The 26,165-nt window shown below is 49.4% G+C and overlaps 1 protein-coding gene across 2 annotated transcripts in view; it reads right to left on the reverse strand.

The window, feature by feature from the left end:
• The window catches only part of LAMA5 (laminin subunit alpha 5), an 88,020-nt gene extending 62,387 nt beyond the window's left edge, over positions 1–25,633 (reverse strand). For both annotated transcript variants that reach the window (XM_027710703.2, XM_039378531.1), the window contains exons 1-2: positions 25,280–25,633; positions 19,216–19,368 (exon numbers count right to left, since the gene is read on the reverse strand). In XM_027710703.2, coding sequence (XP_027566504.1) covers positions 19,216–19,368; positions 25,280–25,567 — 441 coding nt within the window. In that variant the 5' untranslated portion in view covers positions 25,568–25,633. The remainder of the gene's footprint in view (positions 1–19,215; positions 19,369–25,279) is intronic.
• Between the last annotated feature and the right edge of the window lie 532 nt (positions 25,634–26,165).

Consider the following 26,165-nt stretch of genomic DNA (forward strand, 5'->3'; position numbering starts at 1 on the left):
CCTTTTCCAAGAAGCTCCCATCAAATCCAGATGCTGTCATTGCTGTCCCTGGCATCACCACCTCTGTGGGGGCCCAAGCTGGATGCAGCAACTACAGACAAACTCTTGCCATTGCCCAAATTTATGTGCTCTAACTCCATGCAACTTCTTGATCAAAGAGGGAAACTATGTGCCAAACTTTGGCAACTTAATCGCCTAAAATTAGATGGAATAAGTACTGCGTGCTATCCTGCAAATCTCTGATTTATGGAAATGCCCTGGTCAGGCTGGCCAAGATCACTGGAAGCAAGTTGGAGCATCCTTGCTAGGAGCAAAGCCAACACTGGCAGAAGAGGGAATGCTCCATGAAACTGGAATTCACCCCTCCTCCTCTCAATCCAAAATAGCCCCACTGCTGGCTCATCAGGCTCAATCCAGAACTCACTGCTCTGGGGTCAGATAAGGAGAAAGGACTCGTAGGCTGGAGATGTGCTATGAAGGCAGCAGCATGTTGGCTGGAAGTGGCAGTGCTGGAAGGTTCACACAAAGGGGCTGTTAAAGACTGCTGATGATTTCTGTTTTGGGGTTTGGTTTTGAAGGCAGAACCAGACACTTGACTGTTGAATCTATAACCCAGCAAAGTGACTCTGCACAGCCTGGGGACAGCTGATGTATTAAGGCAAGACCACAGTGACTCCCTGCCCCGTCCATCACACAGCAGCTACCAGTCCTGCTGCACAGAGAACAAATGATCCTAACCATCCTAACTCGCTTGTCTACAGCATATTATGTTTTGAAATATTTATTGCCTCCCCAATCGGAAGAAAGAAACATTTCTCTCTTGGACATAATGAAGAACACATTTCCAGTACTTAACAGCTGGAAGTTGGAAAGGTGGCCAAAGAAAATCCCTATTTTTTTTTCTTCCCTTTAAAGTAAGCATCTGGAAAACTCATTTCTGGGGAAGAGGAGCCTTCTCAAATCAACCCAAGGAACGAGTCAATTAAACCTGGTCGCTATTCAGAGGCAGGGGCTGATAAGATCATATTATGAGTGTGATATCAACAACATGTTTTCTGTCTGCCTCTGGCAGGTCGACTCCAGGAGGAAGAAGAGAAGCTGTTTTTATTTAATGAAATGCAGCAACTCCTCCAGGCAGAGATCTTTAGTATGGTTTCAATCAGCCACTGAAGTATCAGGGAATTTTTTCCTCTCCATCCCACATCTTTTCAGCTGGTACACCCTGAGTGATGCTGACATGTTCCTCTCCCCCCAGGATGGCAAGTGAGCCACCTTCACTCTTCAGCTTCAAGCTGTCCCTGGGACAAGCTCTTTCAGCCTGGGTTGGCATGAACAAGGAATGACAACTGGCACACATGCTTGCAAGCAAAATACTGTTTTGTCCAGGCCAGACCCTCACACTAAGCCTTCCAGATAAGAAGACTCCTATTCCTCTCCTTCCACTGTTACACCATTACTCTCTGCACCCTGAGTGCACCCCAAGGTCTGGAGCCAGTCATTGATGATGTAGGAGGACTATACAGTAGTTGCTGACAAACCTGTGCCCTTCATCATGGCTCAATCACAACTTCAAGCTGATGCCAGGCTGCTCAACCCTGCCTTCATTCGTGATGGAAAGGCTACAGAAGGTCCTGCCAGATAAGCACTCCCCAGGACAGTGCTCCTTGCCCCCAACCTTCAGAAAATCCCTGCTCTGGAGGCACCGACTGCTTTTCCCAGAAGTGCGAGCAGCTGAGGAGAACAGAAACGCTCCACTTTGGATGAGATGTCTGGGAAAATGTTTCTCCTCTAACTTTCATGACAGGTTCGAATTCTTTCGGAGGGAGGACTAATGTGGGTTGTTTTGAAACAGGCGCTGTGTTATTGTAACCAATAACAGGAAATTAATGGCTCGCTATGTGGTGGGACACAAGGCAGTCCCCCCGGGGCAGGCTGCTGGCTGTCCCCACCATGGCCATATGCTGTGTGCTGGCTGTCACTGCTGGATGTGTAGCAGAGTCTGCAGAAAGCACTGGACACCCCTCAAAGGACCAGCAGCAGATAAAAAGGAAGAGGGAAGGCAGAGCCAAAGCCTTTCCAGGTGCCCCATCCAGTGCACTCTGTTCCCCATAGCTGGGGGGCTAGTGAAGACTAAAGCCTTTGTCAGGTGCGCCTACCCTGAACATCAAATACACTTCCAAAAATGAACTGTGCCACCTCTCCTACCTTGGGGACAGGCAAAGAGACTCCCCTCCCTCCCTGAATCCTTGGCTGCCACATACCAGCCACTGGAAGAAAAGATGCTTCTGGCAAACGCAAGATGTTTCTTTTTGAGAAGCAGAGTTAGCTCACGCTGTTCTCCAGCGTTATCTATCTCAGCATGAGACCGAGCCGTGCCAGAACAAACAGCACATCAAATAAACAACACACTAAGACAGAGCACGCTGTGGACACGTGCAGTCACTCTGCTCTCGAGCCCCAGTGGCTCCCGTGGCTCAGACATCTGCAGTGGCTTTACTTCACTCGCTGTAGAGCCACACTTTTCTCTGACCTGCCCCAGGGCTGCCTTGGAGGTTCTGTGCTGCCCAAAGCAGGTCTTGCTGCTGACAGAGTAGCCCAGTCCAACTGCAACAGCTTCACTTCGCCGAGGACTGATGCTTTCAACACAACTCCAGCTATCTTGGTTAGAAAGGTTCCGGCACACCCAACTGCAAACATCGCTGTGAGCGCTCCTGCTCAGTCAGCATCGAGCCAGCAGCAGCACTAATCCACCTGCTCACGTTTCCAACACCGAATCTCTGGCTGATGCAGCAGCCAGGGATGGGAGGAAGCGGCGCAGCCCAGAACTTCTGCAGCCCATCAGTGCGTTTCAGGTCACGCCTCTGACCCAGTTTCAAATCCGGGTGGTTTCTATTCGCAGAGCTCGGGGAGCTGTGCCACAGCCCCAGCCATGCACCTGTCAGCCCCTCTCCCTTTCAGCAACCTGACCCTGGGCAGCCATGCCACGGACACGCTCACATCCTGTCCTGGCCCTGGGGACACTGGACTGCACCAGTACTCACTGCTGATGTGAGATGTGGGGAAAATAAACCCCAAAGCCTTTCCAACACCGGCACCAAAGACGACTTCCCAGCCTGCACAGCAGCCATCTCATGTTTCCCCTCTTCCTGGTGGCGTACACACAGGATAACTGATCAGTCTCACCACTGCAGAAATCCAAGCCCTTAACCCCACTCCCTGCCCAAAAAATAGCATCACTAGGAGAATTTACTACCCCTCAACACAAGTAAAAAGGACCGGAACTCACATACTAGTTATGGATACAGCATAAGCACAGGATTACAAACTCAGCATGCCTGGAACACCCAGCACATGTCCTCACTGGAGAGGTGTGGAACCACCAGCACTGCAGGCATGGGGAGCTCATCTCCATCAGGCTCTGGGATTTGCTCTGCCATCTGCTCAGGCAGGGACAGTGAAAGGGACGTAACCACAAGGTAGAGAGGTGCACATTACCCTGCACCACTGCTGATCATCACCAGAACCTGTGCTGCTCCTTGGAGGAAGGACCAAGGACACGGGGCTGGTACTTGGGAGGTGGCAGTAGCACATCCTGAGATCAGCAAGAAGCTTTTAATGATCTGATATAAATATCCCAAAACACCTTTAGAGCAGCTGCAGAGAGTAGCCATATAACTTCTACCCACCCTTTACTAAACACGCACAGTTATTCTAGAGGCAGGGTCCTTGCAAGTGCAATTTAGCATCGAGTACAGCACCGTGTGTAACAGCAACATAAACACCATGGGGTCTGCAATAAGTGGCTATTGGGAAGAAGCAGGATCTCAGCAGGATTCACGCTAACCTGAGCAGGTTTGGCTCAGGAGCTGTTAGACAGTTGTACTTCAGTCCAAGGGAGGCCACTGTACTGTACAGCCCTGCTCCCAAGGGAAGCTTTATAAATATTTTCCATGATAAACATTTGTAAATAGTGTCTTTCAACATGTCTGATACCAGATTCTTGATCTCCTATTTTCAAAAGGAGAGTCATCATCTTCAAAGGAGGGGAGGCAAAGCCATTCATGCAAACAGGATAGCTACAAGCAATCCAGCTTGGCACTCGCCTCCAAAGCTGTTGACGTGGGTGTTTGTACTAGATGGTTTGTCTACCAGGCACAGCCAAAACCTCCCCTGCGATGCCTCCCAGCACCGTTCCCAGGCACAGGGTACGGCGCCCTGACAGCCTCCAGAAATCGGATCTGCCTGGGGAAACGTGATCACCTCCATTCCTTTGCTGCTGAGGGACAGGGGTCACATTCTGCCAAGATCACAGCAAAGCAGACTGGCATCTGACTCGGAGCCTCACGGTTCATGAAATCAATATACAGGCCACAGTAGTAATGTCGTCTCCTCTGCTCTTTGAAGAGTTCCCTCCCTTCCTTCTCCCCTGGCCACAAAGCCAGGCTCTGGGTGGTCCCTGCCAAGACTGTAAATTGACTTGTTGAAAGCCTTAGCAAAAGAAAGGTCAGATGCCTTATAAACTGAGCAGGACCCACAGTGCTGTACAGCTATTTTCACATTATGCGAAGGATATGCACATCCACACAGCTGCTCACACCACAGCAGGCATCATATCTCATCCAGGTGCTCCCACGTTGCACAGGTTTTCCCCAAAATAGCACATGAAAATGCGATTCTTGATACCATGCCTCACATACACCTTCAGCTCTGGCTACAGAATAGGGCAAAGGTGGGGTGAGTGTGGAGCTGCTGCCCTTCATTATGGATGGCAAACTCCCACATGGGAACCAAACCCGTTGGGAAGTGGAGCTCAGACTTGGCACTCTCCATTTTAAAGGGTCAACAAGCCAGCAAAGTGTCCCTGTAAGGAGCAGCCATAAACCCACCAACTTTCGTGCAGGTTCAGCCACTAAAGGACAACAGCACGCGCACACCTACAGACACCCCTCTGCACACACACACAGGGCTGGTCCAGAGCCTGGAAGCTACCATGAGGTGAACTTCATGCTGTGAAACCACTGCTGGCTGAATGCTCACTGTTGGAAAGGGAAAGAAAACATGGAAGGAGCCACAAAACTCATACAGAACAGTGGTTTCATGAGCTGGGCAGGACACCAGCCACGCTGTCCTACAGACAATATCACCTGAGACCAAAAGGCACAGCCTGGGTTGGTTGGAATCCCTGAAAGCACTTCTCAGGATCACAGCATCCTTATTCTGATGGTTGAGAAGAAGGACAAGGGGATAGAGAGCAGAGACAAGACCACAGATACACCTGACAGACCTTCAAACCAGTTTTCAGTCCTTCTCTATGACCTGCCATCCACATGAGAGGCTGCAGTTCTGTGCTGCTTTAACATGCTACAAATCCCACTGCCTCAGACCCTAAAAAAAAAAGAAATTGCCTTGCAGAACCCCCAACTGCCCAGCAATTTGGTAAAACCCAACTGTCTACAGGTGCTCTTATTGCTCTCAGCCTTGCTGTTGCTGTACCCCACACACTGCAGGGCAAACAGGCATTTATACCTTTGCTCAGCCCCTCCTGCTTCCCTGCTCCCACTGCCCAGCTCTGGGAAGGAACAGAGATAAGGGGAGTGCTACAGAAAACATAAGTGCTTAAGAAATCTCTGATTTAGTGGAGATAAGAGGTCTGGGTAAGTACACACCACTGAAATAAAGACCACTGCTGAAAGAAGGGCGGGCACATGGGATGGCATGTGTCCAGGGTGGGGGCATAGCACAGGTATGTCATCTACTTCAGAAGTTAAAACCCAAGCATTTAAGCAATAATCAGCACTGGCATTCTCATGGTGCCACAGTCTGATGAAATGTCCAACTGGCCTTCATGGAAGTGTCTCCCTGAAGATGGCTCACAGATGTCAGAGCAGCTCAGGGTGCGCAGAATGGGATCCCCAAGGCCTGAGGTAACACTCATGCATTTCGGACAAAAAGCAGCACTGGTGTAAAACAGAGGGGGTAGAGCAGCATCCTCCCTGACCTGAACCGATGGCATATGATCCCAGCCTCTCCAAAAGCTCCCCAACACACTGTTTTAAGAGGTGCACAGACCTGCTATGAAAATCGTTTGATAATGTGTCTCCTGGGCTGAAGAAGGCTGACAACAAAGTCGTGGGGGAAGAAAATAAGGAATTAACTGCATAGGAAAAAAAAAAGTCATCTCCAAACACCATGAGACTTGCTGTATGAAGCAGTTATTCCATCTCTACAGCAAGCTCAGACCCAGAGGGAGACTGCTAGAAGTGAAACTGCAACAACTGAGGCTCTGCAGGGTCCAAATCAGCTCCACTCTCCTACCCAGTAACTCCAAACCAAGCGTTTCAGCTGCCAGCCCCAGGGATAACACAAGCCAGGAGTAATATCTCAGTGCAGCCCTTACTGTGAGCACACAATTCCCCAGGCTCCTTAATAAGACATATTAATTTTTCACACTGTTAAGGGGAAAGCAAACAGCTTAGGCATTTCTGTTCCTACATTAGGCTCTCAAGCACTTTTGCTGCATATCTTATCAGCACAGCTTCAGCAGCCTTTCCAAGCCGTTTCAAGACTTTGGCCTTCAGAAACCTGGAGAGGGGGGTGGAAAAACCCTCTATTCATACTTACCAAAGCATAGCACATTTTCAAGAGGACATTCCTACCATCCAGAGCAAACAAATGTTCCCAACTGTACATTCTATGGGTTGTTTGAGTTGTAGCAAGTAGTATCAATACAGGTTCACTGCACAAGGTATTCAAATATTCTTAGGAGTTCCTGGGCCAGTTTAAAATTGAAAGGGAGAGGCCAGACAAAAGAATACTTGTCTGTGCTTTAGACAGCTTGCAGGCTGGTTTTTACACCCAGAGTTTTACAAGCACAGCTCCATCAGCTAGGACCACAAGCTTGTTGGGACGGGCTCTCCAGAGCGTGCTAGGAGCTGTACAAATCTGGGACCTGCTCCATGGTCAGGCATCCTAGGTCCTGCAGTACTAAAAATTAAAAAAAATACCACAAAAGAGCTATAGTAAGACCCTTTTCAGTACTGCCAAAGCCTTGCTGATTTGCTAAGTTTGTTCAGGAAGTCCTTGGCTAAATCATGGGCTGAAAAAAGAAACCCTCGAGTCCCCTTCCACAGGATACAAATAGGATTTTGTGCTTTAGATACTGGATGAGACTTGAAACAGCATCTGCTCTTTCTGTGGCCAACAGTGAATCAGATGTCTGTGACATTCCCAGAGCTTTCTGAGGGTCTTGGGCAGTGATGTAATGATCCCACCACAATCCAGCAGGCATGCAGACAAATGCCACATGATCTGCTATGACAAACAGGAGCCAAATCCTCCGTCTTACAGGGCACAGTGGGCAGAGCAAGGTGTCAGAGCACCAGCCCAGGTGTCAGCCCATCACACTGAGGAAGAGCTGTCTCTATACACCCCAGCACCCCAGAGCCCTGGACATCACTGCTTGGGCCACACCAAGGAGTTAAGCCTCAGGCACTGCAATTCACTACTTTGCTTGCCATTATCATCACAGCTCTGAATTTGTGACAGAAAGGCCTTTTGCAATCATGGCAACGCTTGGGTGTCACCAAGCAGAGCCTCCAGCTACACACTGAATGGTGCAGGGGCAACCATAATCTTCACCACACAACTGAATTCTACTAAAAAAAAAAAAAAAATCAGGCCTGTTGCAAGCTCAGTCATTTAATTCAACTAAAAACCCCAAGACTGATATTAACCTTGACAAGGCACAACTTGTACAGGTGTGACACAGCAATTTCCCATCAAAGAGAGGATTTCGGACCCAACCTGTCTAACCCACCCAGGTCCTCTTTTTCCTTGCATTTATGGGATTTAAAAAGAAAAGGAAAATTAAAAAAAAATCCCCATGTCATACATTTCACTTCCAGAGCTGCAGGAAATCCACTCCAAGTCACATGCCAGCTTCAGCTCTGAGGGTTTCCTTGGGCCGTTCCTTTCAGCGACAAGGAGAACAAAGTAACCTTGGCAAATGGCCATGCTACAAGCAAATATTTCCCCCATTCCCTTGAATGAAGTGGATATCCTGTCACAAACCTGCGCTCATGGGAAGGGTGAGGAGGGGAAGGAAACGGAAGAGGACGAATTAGCTGAAAATTGGCACAACGTGAGAAGTCTCAGCTTGCCACCAAAACCCTTGAAAGGCTTCTCATTTCAAATGGCCAAATGCCAAAGATGAATGACTCACACAAACCTCACAGGAACCCCAAGCCCTCTGGCACTCGAGAGCAGTATACCTAAATGCCACTTCCTTTCCACTCTCCATTCCCTGTCTTTCTTAATTCTCCATTCCCTGAGTCAAGTGGTTTTAGAAGGTCCCTTTCTGGAGCACTGATTGAGAAGACCCAGCTCCAAGCAGAAGAGAGTGCCCCTTGCACCACATATTAGGTCCCTGCACCAAACCCAACTGCACCCACCTTCCAGGCATTTCAGCAGCATCGCCCTTCTGTAATTCCTCTGCATGGTCCCTGCAAGCTTTGACAGCACTGGGTTTAAAGCTCTGGTCGTTAGCAGATTTCAACAAAGCCAATCCCAACATGTGCAAGCAGGTTTATTCTTCTAAAAATCTGCATTACAGCCATGCACGCTATGTTAGCATTTGTCAGCAAGTTTCCCCACCATGACACTGCCATTCATAGCTGGGTTAGCTGACCCAACAGCAGCACATACCAGGGTCACAGCGGGATTAACATTCCCAAAGCACTGCTAACACCAGCAGAGATCTGCAGCTACTGTGTTTGTGTGGAGTTTTTACTGCTGTTTGGACCCATGAGGGTCACAAGAACACAGGGTTTGTCCTCAAGATCCCCCAAGACCCCGTTGCACTTACAGCTCCATTTACAGATACTTGAAGCAAGACCACTCTGAGGCAGAAAGCAATGACTGGTAAAGAAATGAAAAAACAAACCCCAGCCTGGAGTCCAGCCAAAAATCTTTGTGCCCACTGAGTTTGGGTGGATGCAGACTTTGCAAAAGCCTGGAAAAGGATTAAGGAACAGCTTTAGCAAACAGCCAGGACGACAACAACAGTGAAGTCATGACGAAGCCAGCGATACAGCTTTCTGTTTGCAGTCATGAGTCTGTGATTACAGTTTGTAACTATGTGCAAATACCAGAAAGCCATTCTTTTCCTCTTCCCATCAAGGCTTGGCATCCTGCACACTTAAATAGATCCAAGAGATGCCTACAGCAGCATGCCAGCTGGATTTTGGTCACGGGGCATGCTCCGACCCACAGTGACAGGAACTTGGAGGAACCCATAAACAGAGCTCAGCTGAGAGTGTGAGGGAGAGCTCTGTATCAAAGCAGGCAGAGAAAGAAACAGGAAAGAGCAACTAAAAAAAAAAAAAAAAAAAAAGAATTGTGGCAACTCTCAGTTTGGTTGTTTGCTTGTCCCTGCATGGGTTATGCAAACAACCACTGGTAGGACTCAGGATGCCAAGCAGAAGATGCAAAATGATTCTCAGGCAGAGCACACAAACTAGAGCGAGTTAACACACACAGGCTTGGACAGGAAATCTGCTCCATCAAAGATGCAGTTTTTAGCATACAGGTACATGGAAAAAAGACATCATTGATATGCTAATATTCTAGGATAAAGGCAACTTACTCTAAGGGAAGCTGTTCTAAGTTCCAGATAACCATGAACACCATGCAACACAGACACATCCCTGCAACAGGAGCTCAGCCAGTATAACCCTGCTGGCAGAGCCCAAACTTCTGAAGGTAGATGCAGCTGGGAACAACAGGCATGATGCTTCCTGCCACATAATCCCCCATGAACATTATGTTGTTTGACAGAAAGAAGAAGACAGTTAACTACCATCCTAACACTGTCCTCCAGGAGCTCTGACTGACAAGCCCAGGCAAGTCTTATTGCAGCAGCAATTGCTGGCCCTGTTACCTGCTCATCCTCTCTGCCAGAGCTGTTAGCCCTGAGCAGACCTGTCAGGAAGCAGCACATCAGGAAGCTACTCCAGAGCCACCTGGCAATCCAGCAGTGGCAGCACATCCAGTTTGCAACACATCCTTGCTGCCATCAAGTAGGTGATACCCAGTGCACCTGGAGAACATAAACCATCTTGGAAGGGGACTGAGAAGGGAAATGGGTGCTGAGTTCCTAAACCATACCAGCAGCTCCATCTCTGCTCTCCCTGTCTCTGGCTGGTTGCCCTGTCAAAGTAGGGTGTGTGGGGCCAGGCTGGGGTTCCTGGAGGAAACAGGAACCGTGGCTTCCTATACTGCACAGACAGGAGCTGGCACCATCCAGATGCACCTTCCATTAGCAGTGACCTCATGTTAACAAAGGCTTTTTATAGTCATGCTTGGCAAGTCCTTCTATGGAGAACACTTGGCAAGTCCTCTTATGGAGAAAAAAGTAACATCATTCTCCTCATTCTTGTCAGGATCTGGTGACCAAAGTAGCCCCAAACCACTGTCCCATTCTTGTCTTGTCAAGGCCTTCTCCTCCTCCTCCCCCGATCTCCCAGTACATCCAATCTCTCCTCTCCAACCATCCCCTCAGCACACCTCCAGAAGCAAAATCTCAACTACCAGGTCTGTGTGAATGGGCCACATTTTTCTCAAATGCTGCCACTGATCTTGAGTCCCCTCATAAGCTGTTTCTAAAGACTCTTCCAACCCATCATACCAGGTATGTGCCTTTCACCTTGTGTCTTCCTACTGGTTTCCCTTTTAATTTCTGTCACACAGAAAGCAATGTACTATTTACTTCACTGCTTGGCATTACACATGGGAGGGGAGGTCTGGAATTTGAAGAGCACTGAATCCAGAAAACAGGAAACGGCTGAGGATCAAGGCTGGGCACAGCCCAGAGGCCCACATTTATGACTATAATAAAAGGATAAGGCAGAGATGAAAGCAAAGCTGAGCCAGGCTTGGTAAAGCATCAAAAGAAAGGTGCAGGGGGCTAGAACAGGCTTGAAAGAGCAGAGAAGCTGACTAGGCAGATGATCAGAAGTGTATTTAGCATCCTCCGTGCCGGCCCGGTGGATCTGAGCCAGTACACTGCTGTGCTGGAGCTGTGGACTGCAAGGACAGCTCCTGGAAACATGCCCCAGGAAGCAGGAAAAGTTCACTTGAGGGGCTTCTCATCTTGATCAGGACAAGCATCAAGAACTGAACTGACTGTGCAATGCCACAGGATGAGCCTGTCTCCCAGTCCCTCAAGAAGAACACGACTGGCAGCATCTCCAGGCTCACAGCCCTTGGCACTCGGGTGCGTTTGGAGGACACGAGTCCATGGACAGCCGAGCGCCCCACAGGGGTAAGGGATGCTGTCACTTGCTGGAGGAAGATTACAGACAGAAAAGAAGGGCTGTGTGGGGCCAAGCCAAGAGCTTGACTCCAGAAATTCTCTTCTGCAAACAATTTTGTACTCACTGGTCTGGCGCTGCACAGGCTTCTGCGCACAGGCTGTGCACAGAAAATGACGGAGATGGTTGCAGTATTCCCCCTTTGGAGATGGGATAAGCCAAATCACAGAAAATTCTAACTCACTTATTCGGATGCCAGCACGCTCTGTGCCAGAGCTGGGAACCTCTCCGGTTCTGCTGGGCACACCGACCTTCCCAAAACGCTCCCCGTAACATCTCCCTGAAGGAGGAAAACAACTCTCCAGTAAACAGGGGCCTGACCCAGACGGTTCTGCTCTGTTTTAACTTGCCTGGTACAACCACAAACAGAGCAGACAAAGCTGACCCCCAGAGCACGTGTATCCACTCACATTCACACTCGATTCAAGGCACGCTCTTGTTTTCCAGCCCAGCCAAGCAGACACTTTCCAGGAGAACAGCAAGAAATTACAAGGCTTGCCTTCCAGCTATTCATTACAAACTAAAGCCTCCCATACACCAGCTTGCAGCTCCCCTGACCTCTCCCCATCTCATGCTCGCCCCGAGGCTTTTTTCTGATCTTTGAAGAATCCCAGGGAGCTGAGAAGGAAGGGACAGCCTGGAAGGAATGGTAGGAGACCTCTCCATTAGCCTCTTTGTTTCTCATCACACCAAAATTTAAAATAGGCAACAATATCTAGGGGAAAAACTACAGTGGAAATCTTCCACGCACTTCTTAGAAACAGTAATTATCCTTTCATCAGTCATTACCTGGAGCTGTTCTGAGCAAGGAGGCTGAGGCTTATTTTAACACCTGGTTCAGGTCTAGGCAGAGCAAGCACAGCCTCTGGGAAGATTAAGTCGTTTAAGCACAAGGGTCATTTGTAGAAGATGCAAAGGATGGGCAGAAACACCCTCCTTGGAGGCCACAAAAGGTGCCGCAATGCTGAGTGACCTGCCCAGAGACTCCTGCTCCCGTGCTCTTCTCCGTGCTCACAGCCTGGTAGACGTGAGGCAGGGCAGGTCCTTTGGGAATCAAGTGTTACAAGTGAAATACCATCTACTCATTGCAGCCCTGGAATACTGATTTTAAGCAGTACTGGTTCATGACTTGAGTAAACATAACATACAATTAAAATTCACGTGTCATCCATGATTTACCTACGCTGCTATTCTGCACATCTTTTCCCTGACAGCAACCCACAGCAGCAGTAACAAAGAGGAAAGAAGTTTCAGCCTTGGCTGCTCTGGATCCTGGAGCTTGGCAAGGCTGTTTGAAAAGGAGAGGATGGCTCTGCTCTTGCTGCCAGAGGAGAGATGCCCGTTTGATTAACAACCAGACGCTCCCTTCCCGCTCACCTGAACGGCTCCCGCGCAGCCCTTGGAGCCAGGAATCTGGTGGGAGTTGGCAAATAGCACAGAAAGGTCGAGAAGGCCCAAGCAAAGGAAAAAAAAAAAATCTCCCTTTATCGGCACAAAAAAATTCCCAAAAGCCAGCTGCTGGTCTGGGTCAAGGGAACTGCAACTTTGAAGAAAACAGAACAGCCTTCACAGCTAAGTTAATTTAAACAATAAAGGGGAAAATAAATTGGGAGGGAAGAGAAGATCCACTTGGGCTTGGTGCCAGCTCCCAGTGCTGTATGCTCCCACAGTCACACCTTTTCTGCTTTTCCCAGAGAAGCATTACAAATATGCACCCCACTTGCACTCCACAGCCATGGCAAAGGACAGCAGCACTGAACAGGCTCTGTAGTTAAATGGGAGCCCCAGACCATCTCAGATTAGGGAACTACAATTCTGAAGCCTCTAAACAGATGAAGATCTTGATCTACTTTTGAAGGATTCAATGGCAGTTGCAGAGGACTCTACACAGGAGAAGAGACCATAGGCTGAGCTGTTGTAAGTAAAAAGGATTTCTGCTCAGCCTACTTAACATGCTTTATTTTTAATACTGCTTTTGCTCCAAGAGCTGGAGAACAATTTGGAGAAAGAAGGTCTTTGTTAGAGATTTTACGCCCCAGCCCTTTATTTAAGGTGCAAAAGCTCACAATAAATGTCACTAAGCCCTCCTACCCCTTTCCCACAGTGGTGCCCCAGCACAGTGAAGACCAAGTAGTCTTTAACAGTAAGAGATGTTAAGAAAAGTAAAAACCATGTAGAAAAAAAGAAAATATCTGAAATCTTCACCCGTTCTTGCAATGCTCCATGACAAACCCACCAGGCAGATAAGGCAGCCTGTGGCCCTGAGAGAAATGGACACTGTGCATTTCCCACCAATATGAGCTGGGGAAAACGTTGCAGAAGACATTCCCCATCAAGGGGAAGAAAAGGAAGAGACTGATTTCAATTTTCCCCCTGTGTACAGCAAGAATGAACAAGGATGTCTCAGAGGGAAATGCAGGCAGCAGTTACATCACCCAGAGGCACTAAGAGTTCTCACAGCAATGGAAATGAAGTTGCCAAAGGAACAAGGTGAAAGAAGGCAGAAATCTACCTAGTTTTCAGCTGAAAATGCTTCTTGGTTGATCTTCCCTATCCCACACCAAGCCTAGGGAAAGCAGCCACTAAGCAACAGCTCCCTTCAGGAACAACCACAAGCATTCTGTTGCTGTTTCATGAGTTCACTCATCAAGAAGGATTTTCCAATTAATTAGCTAGGGAATAAACATCAGATTCATCTGCATGCTGAAGGCTTTTGGGAGGGAGGTAAGCCTTGGCCCATCTCTTTGCAAGGCTTTTCTTCCAGCTGCCTTTCAAAGAGGGCTCCTGAAGATCTCCACCAGCACCTTCCAATATTATTTCAATTAAATGAAAATAAGTGGAAGGTTAGAAACTGAGGTGAAAGAAGGTTTCAGAGCATTGTGACACACAAGGTACTGCTTCGGTGATGTTCCTTTAGCATTAGGCCAGGTCTAATCCAGTCCAGATCTGCCAAAGATGAGCAGGAATTTAATACTCATTAACAAGAAATCAGTTCACACAAGGAGGATTGAGCTGTTCACGCAAGTCAGGCATTTGACTACATTTGCACATTTGTAGGTATCCTGCAAAGCCAGTCCTGAGGGGCCACATCTGCAGTGCAAGAGGGGACAGAAGTAGGTTTATGCCCTGAAAATCCACCTGGGGAAAAACACCCATCTCCTTTTGAGCAAAGTTTTGCACTGAAAGACCAGCAGCCTGTTGGCCAAGGGCTGAAGTGCCCTGTGTGTACTGTGTATCAACACCTTCACTTCAGAGCTAAAAGAGTTAATCAGTCCAGAGGCCAGAAAAAGTGGCAGCTTTGGCATTGTAATTACTAGAAACCTCATGAAATGCTTCCCAAAGCACCCAGTAAGTTGTCAAACTACTCCCTTGCAGAGAGACATCCTACAGTGACTCCGAAACACACCTTCAGACTGGCCCAGGGCCTTGGCTCACAATCCCTTTAATTTCCTTTCCATCCTCATGAGTTACCAATGAATGAAACTTTATTTTTCTCTTTTTAACCCCAAAGGGAGCTGCATTTTAAGCAGTAACACTCTGTATCTCTCCAAAGGAGGAGGCTTCTCTTCTCTCCTCAGCAGCAGAGGTGAATGGTGTTTCTTGCCAGTCACGGGTGTGTAGGGGAGGCTGTGTGCCCTCCATGAGGTACTGCTGGATTAAATACCTTTGGGGTGTAAATCAAAACTCCCTGCAAAGCTTCAGTCTGAAATTCTGTTCTCCAGTGTCACCAGGGCCAGCAGACAACGCGGGGGGAGATGGGGGATGAATCCAGCCACCTTCTCACTGCAGTAATTAACCTCAAGCAAGCACTGGCACGAAGCTCCTGCTCTTGCATGACTGCGAGCATTCCTCCCCACAGAGTTTATCATAAAGCACCAACTATCCATAAACATCTCTGGGAAGGGCTGGCCTGGGTTCACCTTCATGCGAGGAAGATGTCGGGCCCTGGCAAAAAGCCAGCCATTCATGTTTCTTTAAACCTCCTGATTTTTGTCAGCTCTGACTCAAATGACCTTCTTGTAAAAAAAAAAAAAACCCAACAAAAAGAATCTTCCATCACACCCTTTCCTCCCCTCCACCCACTGTGGCACTTAATCACTGCAGGATCAGAGGGCACAATTCCCATGGTGGCAGTAAGTCATGGTCTCCTGTCTCTCTGCCCTCTGCACAGCCCCTCTGCAGCAGAGGCACTTCCCCATTTCCAGCTGGTCTGGAGCCTCCAGGTAGGAGAGGAAATAGCTTGGAGCTGAGCAGCAGTGGGGCAGGCTGAAGAGCCTCCATCACACCATGGACCTCTTCCCTCCAAGCCAGGTAGGACAGCCAGGTTTGGGACTCTGACAAGTCCAGATTGTCCAGTGTCCTCCCAACACAGCAAAGTCAATTCTTCTGCCCTGCAAGACCTGAGTTGTGCTTCATCCTTGGTGCCATGATGTATTTTACAACAAATCCAAGCAGCAGCCCAGCCATTCATCCTAAATATACTAAATCTTTAAGCACAAGATCATGATTAAAAGCAATATAAAAAAAAAAAACACACCCTCTTCATACTCCTCTCTTCAGCAGCTCCTAAAATCCATTTAACTTTCCTCCCTGGAGCTGTTTGCCATATTTCTGGTCCTCAGACCTGGGTCTGACCTGGGAACCCTCAAGTGAATTTTCCTCCTTTTCTAGCCTTTCCCCCACAAGAAATAAAATCCAAGAAGAAAAATCACTCATCCTCATGGAGGGAGGAACAGACACAGCACCAGCAGGAGCAGTTCCAATCCAACCTCCCCAGCAGATAATCAGACATAGCCTCTTCCCAAACCGTTGTGGGAGCCCTGATCTGCCTTGCTGATGAAGCCATTAAGATTAGGCCACTGCTGGCACTAAGATGACGTGAGGCGAGTGTTTAATATCCTCACACCAGCTGGGTGGCCAGCCCAAGCCATTCTTTAACTTATTTGCTGGCTGTGAATATTCCTCCTTCTCTCCTTCCCATAGGATTTTAACATCCCTGTGAGGAGAGCAAGCTCCCAGCTAGGAAAAGCAAAGACCAAACAGGCTGCTTAATTAACTGCCCCTCTCTCAGTTGCCACAGCCTCGCCAAATGCTGGAGAAACCCGATTCCAACAGGTAATTAAGCACTTCTGGCTCGAGAGGGTCAAAGCCAGCAGGGAAGCACAGCAGCAAAGGAAGGGGCTGACACCATAAACCCTGTGCCAGCCCCTGCTGTGCCCCCATGCCATCAGCTCCAGCACTCCAGGCACTCATGACTCCCCAGAGGGATAAAGGCTTTTAGTGGCCATCAGTCCCTTAAATTAAATCTTAATTGGTCCAAGAGCTCCCTAGAGGGATACACGAAGCAAGGAGAGGCCTTGTTTGCCAGCCAAAATAAAGCCCTGCTCTCAGATGTGCCTTTGAGGGTGTTGTTACCTGTGCTGTTTCACAGGTATCCAAGGAATTTCTAAAGCCTGGCTGCCAGGTACGCTGGCCTGATCCTGCGCTCACCCTGCTGGGTCCCAAGAATTCTTCTTTCTCTCTTCCATCCTTTCAACCAGACTCAACTTCAAAAGGAGGAAATCAGAGATTCTGTAACATTTTATCTTGTTTCTATTGCCCGACCTACCAAAACAAAGGAGGGGAAAAGCAAAGACCTGACTCTCACCAGGAGCATAAACAGGTTATTACAGCAATTACATGCAATAAGGGCACATATAAAGGGGAATCCACTAAAAATGAGCTGGAGCCTTTGGTTTGCCCAGCTGTTGAGACCAGCTGGGTATGATGTATTGCATTGGTGACAGAAGGTCTGCGAGCCCAGAGAAAATCCACACCAGGTAAAGCATCTGTCTGCAGCACCATGTACAAATTCTGGTACCAATCCTGCAGAAAGGATCATGCAATCCCACCTCCCTGGGTACCAAGGGCAAATAGACTCAGGAGAGGAGGGAGGTGTTCAGCTCCATTTTAACAGTACTGCAGCCCCTCCAGATTATTCCAGGCTCTGGCTCCCAGCACAACAGCTCTGAAGGCCACAAACCCCCAGGTGAGCCAAATGCAGCAGCTTGCAGGAAACACAGCACAGCTGGGTTAGCTCTGGCCTAAAGCCAGAAAGTTGCCACAGAGAACAACAAAGAGGAGGAGAAGCTCCCAGGAAAAGCTGGTCCTTGAAAATCCCTCTCCACAAGACGTGAATGATCAGAAAGGCACATTGCAGGCTGGCCCTTGGACAGAGGGGGAGAGCAAAGCAATCCACTCAGCAGCACATCCCTGCCAGCTGGGATGTTTCTAAGAGACACAGCAGATGCCACCCACGCTGGTGAGGGCTCAGCACAGCGTGTGCAGCCCCGGGAGGCTTTGCCCACACAGCTATTGTGTGATGCCTGGTGTGCCCCAGGCGTTAGCAGATATTTCACTGGTGCTGTGCACAGCACAGCTTTGGACAGCTGGCACTTGTGGGAGAGAACAAATTTGTGCAGGGTCTTTGGGAGACTTCAAATGAGTGCTATAGGGCAGAGACAATCCTGGGGACTACAGTCTGTGTTGGAGGCATCTAACAGAAGGGTGTCCTCATCAATACAGCCCAGGTATCCATGGCTGTAAATCTGGAGTCAGACACCTGACAAACCACAGTGACAAATGAGCCTTTACTCCACCAGACGATGAAAAAGCCACCTGCAAGGCCAGTGCAAAGCTTCAGTGTCCGACAAGGCTCGAAATCCCTGCAAACAGTGCAACATCACACAGGGGCAGTGACTCAGCCCCTGAAAGGCTGCTGAGCAATCACAGCAGCCAGGTTTCCTGTGCAAGAGGTGAGCTGCCCACAGTTCCACAACTGCCCCATTCCATGGACCTTCCAGTCAAGGAGAACCCAAATGTGGCTTGTAGCAGAGCTTGGGGAAGCACAGCAGAGGAGGTGAGAGCCCATCCCTACCTGTTCGTGGGGGCCCTTCAGTGTGTGTCTGCTGAAGTCTTACAAACTATGGAGCAAATGCCACAAATGCTGAATCACAAGGGCTAAGACTGCCAGGGAGCAGCTGGGACTGTTCAGCATTGCAGAAGAAGGGGTGTCTCACACAGCTCCTGTCCTGGCCAAGGACTGGGGAGTTCCCCCATCCAACAGCCAGAGTAGTGGCTCCATACCAGAAAGCAGACCCACATCCCTCAGCTCTTCAGATCTCTGGCTTACGGTGCCTTCCTGCCTTTGCACTCCAGCCAGGGCATCTTTGCTGCTGCTTCCCTCTAAGCTGAGGAAAAACTGAGAGAACACTCCATTTCCAGAGGGACAGCTCTGTGGATGAATAGGAGCAGCCGAGGAGGCAGTGGGGGCTGGCAGCCCTGCTATTACAATGGTAATTCCCTTTGACTTGCCAGCATTAGAGACCAAATATCCATTGTCATCCTTTGTCTTTTATAGGAAGATCTTCAGCACGGACTCGCTGTTTTTAAAGTTTTAAATGCACCAGCTAAAAGTTTTAGAGAGCAACCTTGACTTTCTCAGGGCTATATTTTCCAATTTTGGGGTGAAGCCTTGCTAACTGTCCCCCTTCAAGAGGCAGGTACCCTCTAAGGGGAAATGGCACCTACAAAATGTGGTGGGTTTCCACGAGTGACTCAACTTTTAGGGAGAATCCAAATAGTAACAATAAATAACACATAATTTGTTATAATTATATAGTTAATATTACAAACGGGCAAAAGGTTTTCCCTTCCATATTTTAACCAGAACCTCATGCCACGTTACTAAATGAGTGGGTTCTGTTCCACACTTCCACAGAGGTCTACTAAAGGATTTTAGAAGCACCACAGCAGCAGGTCCTCACCAGCACCACCTACAACATAACAAAGAAGGGAACTGGGTTACCTGTCCAAGGTCCAAAGTGACGTTGACCTGGTTGAACTCCAGTCCCCGGGAAAGAGGGGGGCTCTGCCACCAGCGCTCCGTCCCATCAATGGCATTTGTGATGGGGTGGGCCTTGTTGCTGTTTGCAGAGGAGCAGATGTCGCAGTACTGGCCCTGTTGGAAAGTACAAAACCAACACTTAAATCCCAGCCAGAAAAACGTGGTACAAAGCAGACAGGTATCACAGCAATTCAGAAAATACAGGGTGTAAGCCTGCTGATGCAAATCTATATATAAACTTTTTGTTTGCACTGATTTGAAGCATGAATGGAAAAAGGAACGCGAAAAGGCTCAAAAACCCCCTCAACCACCCAGTGTAGAATTTTGGCTGCTCTAAGCAGCATCCCTTCTATATTGTAGATATGCACAGAGTGCTGGCAAAGGAACCTGGACACAAAGAACTCGTTACCAGATGCAGAGGGAGAAGCCACACCACAGTAGAGAACAGTAGCTCAAGCTCCATGGGCACCAGCTCCTCTGCTGAGGCTGCCATTCACACCCCTGCTGATGCCCAGAGATCCTGACCCAGATCATTCAGTCATTTCTACAAACTCAGACTGGCAGTTCCTCTGCCCAACTCCCTGCAATCTTCTTCTTGTCCACCTATTCATTTCACAGTATAGTCCTTTCAGCTACATTTTCAAGCTTAATAGTCTCACAGCAGAGTTCCTTTTGCTGCTGATGCTGCAATGCAAGGCCAGAAAGGGACAGCCCCAGCTGTCAGCTGGCCAGGCACCTCACTGCCATCACTTCTCTGCCTTGCCTTTGTGGTGCGGGTGGTTGTGTCAGCTCCATGGACACGGTGCCAGAGAAAACAGCCCTGCAACTTTAACAGCACGACCAGACAAAAGACCTGAGCTGTTAGGGGCAATTCTTTCTTTCCCATTAAGGGACAAATGAATCTGACCCACTCTCAAAAAAACCTGCAAATAGCCCTGAAAATTGGCAAGTTATTTCTTTTGTGGAGCCACTGTTCTGTCGCTTGAATTGCTGCTACAACAGCCTAGAAGGGGACTCTGTTACGGTCAGTTTTCCTTTTAAAGGCGCAGTTATCCCCAGGCAGGAATGCTGCCCTTGCCTGTCCCAGCTGCAGCCAGCGTTAATATTACACCAGGTACAAGATCTCAAGACAGGCAATCCCCTTCCTGTTCACTGCATCTGCACCCCTACAAGGGCTGAGCAAGACTGAGCCACCGCAGAGCGTGTGATTTTCCAGATGCTCCAAACTCTGGAGGAATCTCCGTGCAAAGGAAACAGATTTCACAGCATTCTTCCCCACAGCCATGCCCTATGTTATTTGCAGGCAATTATGCAACACAAATTGTCCTGAACAAGAACACATTTTCATTAAGTGTTCTGGAGATATGAAAATAGCAGACTGGGTAAGCACAAGGCCAAAGAAAAAGGAAGCTAAAACCACCCAGGTAACCCTGACACCCACTGTACAGAGCACCCGCTGTACAGAGAGGTCAGGACAAGGCTCGTTTGAACATGCTTTGAGCCAGGAGGGAGAGCAGACCAGATAAAACTGACCCAACTCTTCAGCTCAAACCTCTAACGGGAACCGGTGCAACAGGTTGTGTGGAAATTTCTGCTGCACAATGCACAACACTGGGAGGGGGGGGGGAGTGAGGCAAGGTTACAAAATGGGGATAAATAACAAAAATAAAGTGTTCTCATAGTTTAAATTCTTGCTACAGATGTAAAAACCATTTTGGACCCAAAGTTCACATCGACTGAAGACAGTCAACTCAAGTTAAATTAGAGGGGACTAAAAATTAGGATCAGCTGCTCCACATTTGTAATGCTGCTGTTGTCCCTCCCCACTGCTGTGCAGCCTGGGCTGGAAACACATCAACAGCTGAACCAAGTTCGCTGTTAAAAGCGTGATTAGCCTCTTTGATGCACCAGTTGCTCATTAGTTGTTTCATTAGAGCCAGACCTAAAGCTGGTGAGAATCATTTCCAGCTATTTGTATTTTAGAGAAACAGGCTCCCGCGCAGTGCCGTCAGGTTCTCTACAGGGGAGTTCTGACATCAGCAGAGGACTTTAATTAAAAAAGCAATTGTGAGCAGCAGGCTTAGCGAAGACAGCAGGTTGCCAGAGCAGAAGAGGTGTGGACACCGCTAAGGTCCACCAAAGAAAAAACTTTGCAAAAAGAAAGCAATGCAAGAAGTTGCAGGGCAGCTTAGAGAACATAAAACTGCCACTATCAGAGCAAACTGCAAAGAGAGAGATAAGGAAGAGGTTTGAAAGGAGGGCAGCTTACAGAGACCTGCAAGGCCCAGTCCTGTTCCTACTCAAGTCAGTGGGAACTTTGAAGTTTCCCCTGAGCATGAAGACTAGCCAGGCACCCCACTGGCAACACTCCCCTTGGGGAAAATAGGTGGCTTTGTCCCAGTTTATCTGGCCCTGCCATGACCCAACATCAGCTCTCCTCACCTGATTTATCAGAAAACCACAGGGAGCATGGGGCAGCCTGGGCTGCTGGGGATGAGGTAAAAAGGGCAGGAAATGGGGGGTAAAAAGTACTGTTTCAGACAAGTAAAATGCACACTCGCTGCTACCAGGGCTGTCCTTGCAGATCAGCTGCTCAGGCAAAGTTAAGCAGTGCTGTCTCACCAGGTGTTTTTTTCTGTGAGCAACAGCACCTTGTTCTAAAAACTTTCATTTTCAGCCACAGTTAAACCCCTGAAGTCCAACTCTATCGCATATGTAAATGCAAAAGAGACACGTATAGTGAGGTACAGCATCAATTGTCACCCGGAGCATGGAGAGCCCTGAGCTGAGCCAGATTCCCAGTGCCACACGGGACAGACATGGTCTGCGATTACAAAGTACCAGGACAAATGGTCACTGACTACTGTAGGATATCAAAAGAGAATGTCACTAAATTCATAGACGCTCAGGTATGAAATAGCTTCAGATCTCATCTGTTAGTGACACCTGGAAGAGCGAGAGGACCAGACCTCTGGTCAATGCCCACATACAGCTCAGCACCACAATTCACTGTGCAAACCAGTGCTTGGAACACAGGGTGCGTGTGAAGACAGGCTTTAGAGGAAGGCAGAAGTTGCACTGACTTGAAAACAGTGAAGTTTGTGTTCTGTTCTTAAATTCTGAGGTCTAGAATTCCTTCAGTTAATGCTAGTAACTTGTCTTACTGTTATACTCCTAATCTCCTTAAATAATTGTCTACAACCCTGCCTCACTCCAAGCACAATATACAATCCCTGCTGGAACAGCCCCCTAGGCAGAAGGGTGGGATGGGGAACATGAGCACACTGCTATGCCTTTGCAGAGTTGTCTGTCTTGAAGACAGCTACAAACATCTGCAGCAAAGCTCAATCAGAAAAAAAGAAACCTATGACCTCTCTTTTGCCTCATCTTCAAGACACAATCATTAAGGCAGGATCGCCCATGCTGAAGAGTGAGTTGGACAAGGGAATCAAACCTCCATGGCAAGTCCCTTTCAGCACACCTCAGCACTGCTGTGCATCACATCCTTCCAGACTGAAAAGCCCCCCACAGTTGGAAATGCTCTCTTCTGCCAAAAACCCCTGAATAAAGCAAAGGAAACTCCTTGAAAAGGTTTACAGCCTTCCCATAAGCTGTGCCAAAACCACTGCAAGTGTCTTTAGAGCACCATTATTTCAGAAAGCTTAATGATTATTCGCATTTTAAGACTATCATGTCTTAAAGTCAGTGAACTCCATTTTCTGAAGTTTTCTACAACGTCAAATTAAAACAGTAGAAAACAGAGAACTAACTGAACTAATTTATTAGATGACTGTATTAATGTTTATTCTAAGTCTTTAATCAAGCAAATGTCCCTTCACCACCACAGCATGTGGAAGTGTCTTGGGAGGGTCCCGAGGCATTGTTCCAGAATTCCTGACCAAACCCCCTCATGCCACGGCCACACCACAGACGAGCAGCACTGAGCAGGTGAAGGGAGAAGGGAAGGGACTCTGGTCTGTTGTGACACACGGGCAGTGAGGACATGCATGTGGAGTTCATTATTGTTGTTCCAGTCTGCTCAAATTGAACACTTCCCTCCCACCTCCCTCCTTGCTTTAGTCACCGGGTGGTGCCGAAAACCCTAAAGGGGATGAATTGGGAACTCTGACCTCTGCTCTGATGCCTCCTGTTTCCTCCCCTCCCTTTTAGGTGCTGCCTGTGGTCATGGAAAGGAGCCACTACAAAAGGATTTTTCTAAAGCTTTCAGACTGACTGAAGACCACTGGCCTGGGAAGTGGTGCTCAGATCAAAGCCACCCTGTGCCAGAGCTGCAGAGGGGACGGAAGGGGGTCGCTGCAGAAATCCACAGCTGGGGAGCTGTGTTTGGCAGCAGGGGAATGATGAGGCTGCCCCCAGAGCTGGTACAGCCTGAAGGGTTTCTTTTAGTCACCAGCATCCTCAGAGCTATGTGTCACGCTGAGCTAGCAGGGTGGCCAGAGCACAGATGGACACATGTGGAGTGATAAATGCACACCCACATTTGCCAGCTTTTCCAAGCACTCTTATTCCTCCTAGTTATACTTGGCAGACCATTCAACTTATTTGCAAGCGCACATAGTAGCAGTTAACTTCTTCATCTTTCCTTGCTCCTTTGCCTCACTGTAGGCACAATTACTACATCGAGGTCCCTGTAAGCCTCCTGCTACTGGGACTTGAAGCAAAGCTTCTTCAAGTTACATTATTTTACAGTGCAGCAAAGTGAAACAGATCACTTCAGAAGGTGGCAAAACTCAAGAGGAGGATAAGTCAAGTTTTTGCCATTCAGTAACATCTTCAATAATTTATATATGTAGAGAGCAGAATTCCATGTCATAACCACACAATAGCCAGAAAATTCCTAGTACAGCACTAACTCGGGAGAATGTGGCCAGAATGAGAAAAATGCTTCAGAGACAACTATGTAACAAAGCCACCCCAACCAAGAGGCCAAAAAAGGCTCAGACCAAGAAACTGACAGTTTTCCCTTGCTCATCCTTACTGTTACCTACAACACGGACAACCCCAGTGCTCCAGGGAACAGGTGAAGTGGCACCATAACCCTCACAAGCACCAGGCAGAAAACACTGGTGAGCAGCAGCTGGTGGCTCCAGGCTGCGAGAGCATTTCAAATCAGAGCTGCTCTTCCCAGCCTGGGCTGCCCTGAGGGGAGGCACAGGATCTGGAGCTCCTGCAACTAAAACTAGTGTTTTACAAGCCCGTTTACAACTGCTCTTTCCTCTCTTCAAGAGAGCCATAGCTGTTACGCTGCACTGCAGTTTTTACCGTCTACATTCCTGGCTGCAAGCTCCCTCTGGGCAGCTCAAAATGGGACCCCCGAGATAAGTCACCTGACATTCGCTTGTAAAATCCACCCTCGTTACTTTCCCTCTGCTCATCCCAACGCCCCACCGAACACACGGGGAACCGCGGAGTTAAAACACATCAAGGTAAATATTATCACGTTTAAGACACATCACGTTTATCATAACGATTCTCTGACTAGAGGAGGAATGTGAGAGGTGGTTTTCCCGGGATTTTATAAACATAAAGAACCCACAAACTGTAAAAATAATGCCCCGGGAACTCAGCGAGCTGCGTTTCATGTGAGCAACTCCTGGCAAGGCTGGGGGAGAGAGACAGAGAGAGCACGTGCGTCCCACCGCCCCGCTGCTCCGGGGAGCTGCGGACAGGCCTGGGCAGGGGGATGCGCTGGGACCACCCCTGCCTGCCCTTCGCCCCCTCCCTGAGCGGCCCGGCACGAACACACCAGCAGCTGCTGGACCAGCTCTGCACAAGGGATGCGTGGGAAAACACGCGCGGAGCGAGGCCGTGGGGCCTCGAGATTCCCCACCGCAGCCTCTGCCCCCGAGAAACGGGTGGGACGAGGGAGCGCTGGCCGGGGGAAGCACAAAGCGGGGCTGGGACCCTTCCGCACCCCCCGGCTGTGCCGCCCCGGCGACGCTCCGCGATCCGCCCGTGTGCGGGGTCTGCGCTCCCCCCCACCATTCCCGCGCACCGGCCGTACCTGGATGGTCTGGTTGGGGTCCCCCCCGGCCACCGGGCCCCCCACCAGTTTGCAGTAGAGATCCTCCACGGCACGGCGGCTGCCGGCGCCCGCCGCCTCCTCGCCGCAGGTGGCGGTGGCGGAGATGCGGGTGCCCTCGGCCAGGTTGAAGTAGGGCGGGTGGAGGCTGTGCCCGTTCACATCGCTGGGGAAGGAGGCGGGCGGCCGGGCGGCGGCGGCGGGCAGCGCCAGCAGCACCACCAGGAGCAGCCCCGGCCGCGCACCGCCCCGCTCCGCCGCCCTCGCCATCTTCACCGGGGGCTGCCCGAGCGGCGGGGCCGGGCAGGGGCAGCGGCTCCGCGCTCCCGTCCCGCCGCCTCGCTCGGCTCTGCGGGCGCGCCGCCGCCGCGCTACTTCAGCCCCGGCGGCGGGGAGGGGCCGCCCGGCCCCGCCGCCCCCATTAACCCTTTCGCCGCCCCCGGGAATCCCCCACCGCCCGCCCGGCCTCGCCCCGGGAACCCCCCGCTCCAGCCCGGCCAAGTGGGGTGAAGGGATTCCCCACCTCCCGAATAAAGGGGAGACAGGATCCCCCCGGGGAACAATGTGCCCATTGTATGTGCGGGGCTGCGCTGCCCGGAGGCTCTGCTGGTGTTTTAGTACGTTAAACTCCATTAACCGATAGACGGGTTATCTACAGGAAAACACTCTATTACTAATTAACAAATCAGGGGAAGGCTCCACCGATTCCAGTTGGCTCTCCTCGAGGTATGATGTGGATTCTCGTTAAATTTGGGCAGTGAAAATTTTACTTCCACTTTCCCCAGAAGGGATGGCTTTCGGGAAATGACTTTACCTTCTCACCAGGGGGAAGAAAGCAGATCAGTGATAATCCAACCTTCGCCCAATC

The sequence above is a fragment of the Pipra filicauda genome, unplaced genomic scaffold, assembly GCF_003945595.2.
Source record: "Pipra filicauda isolate LSUMZ 115617 unplaced genomic scaffold, ASM394559v2 scaffold13_size5146498_pilon, whole genome shotgun sequence".
NCBI classification, from domain to species: Eukaryota; Metazoa; Chordata; class Aves; order Passeriformes; family Pipridae; genus Pipra; species Pipra filicauda.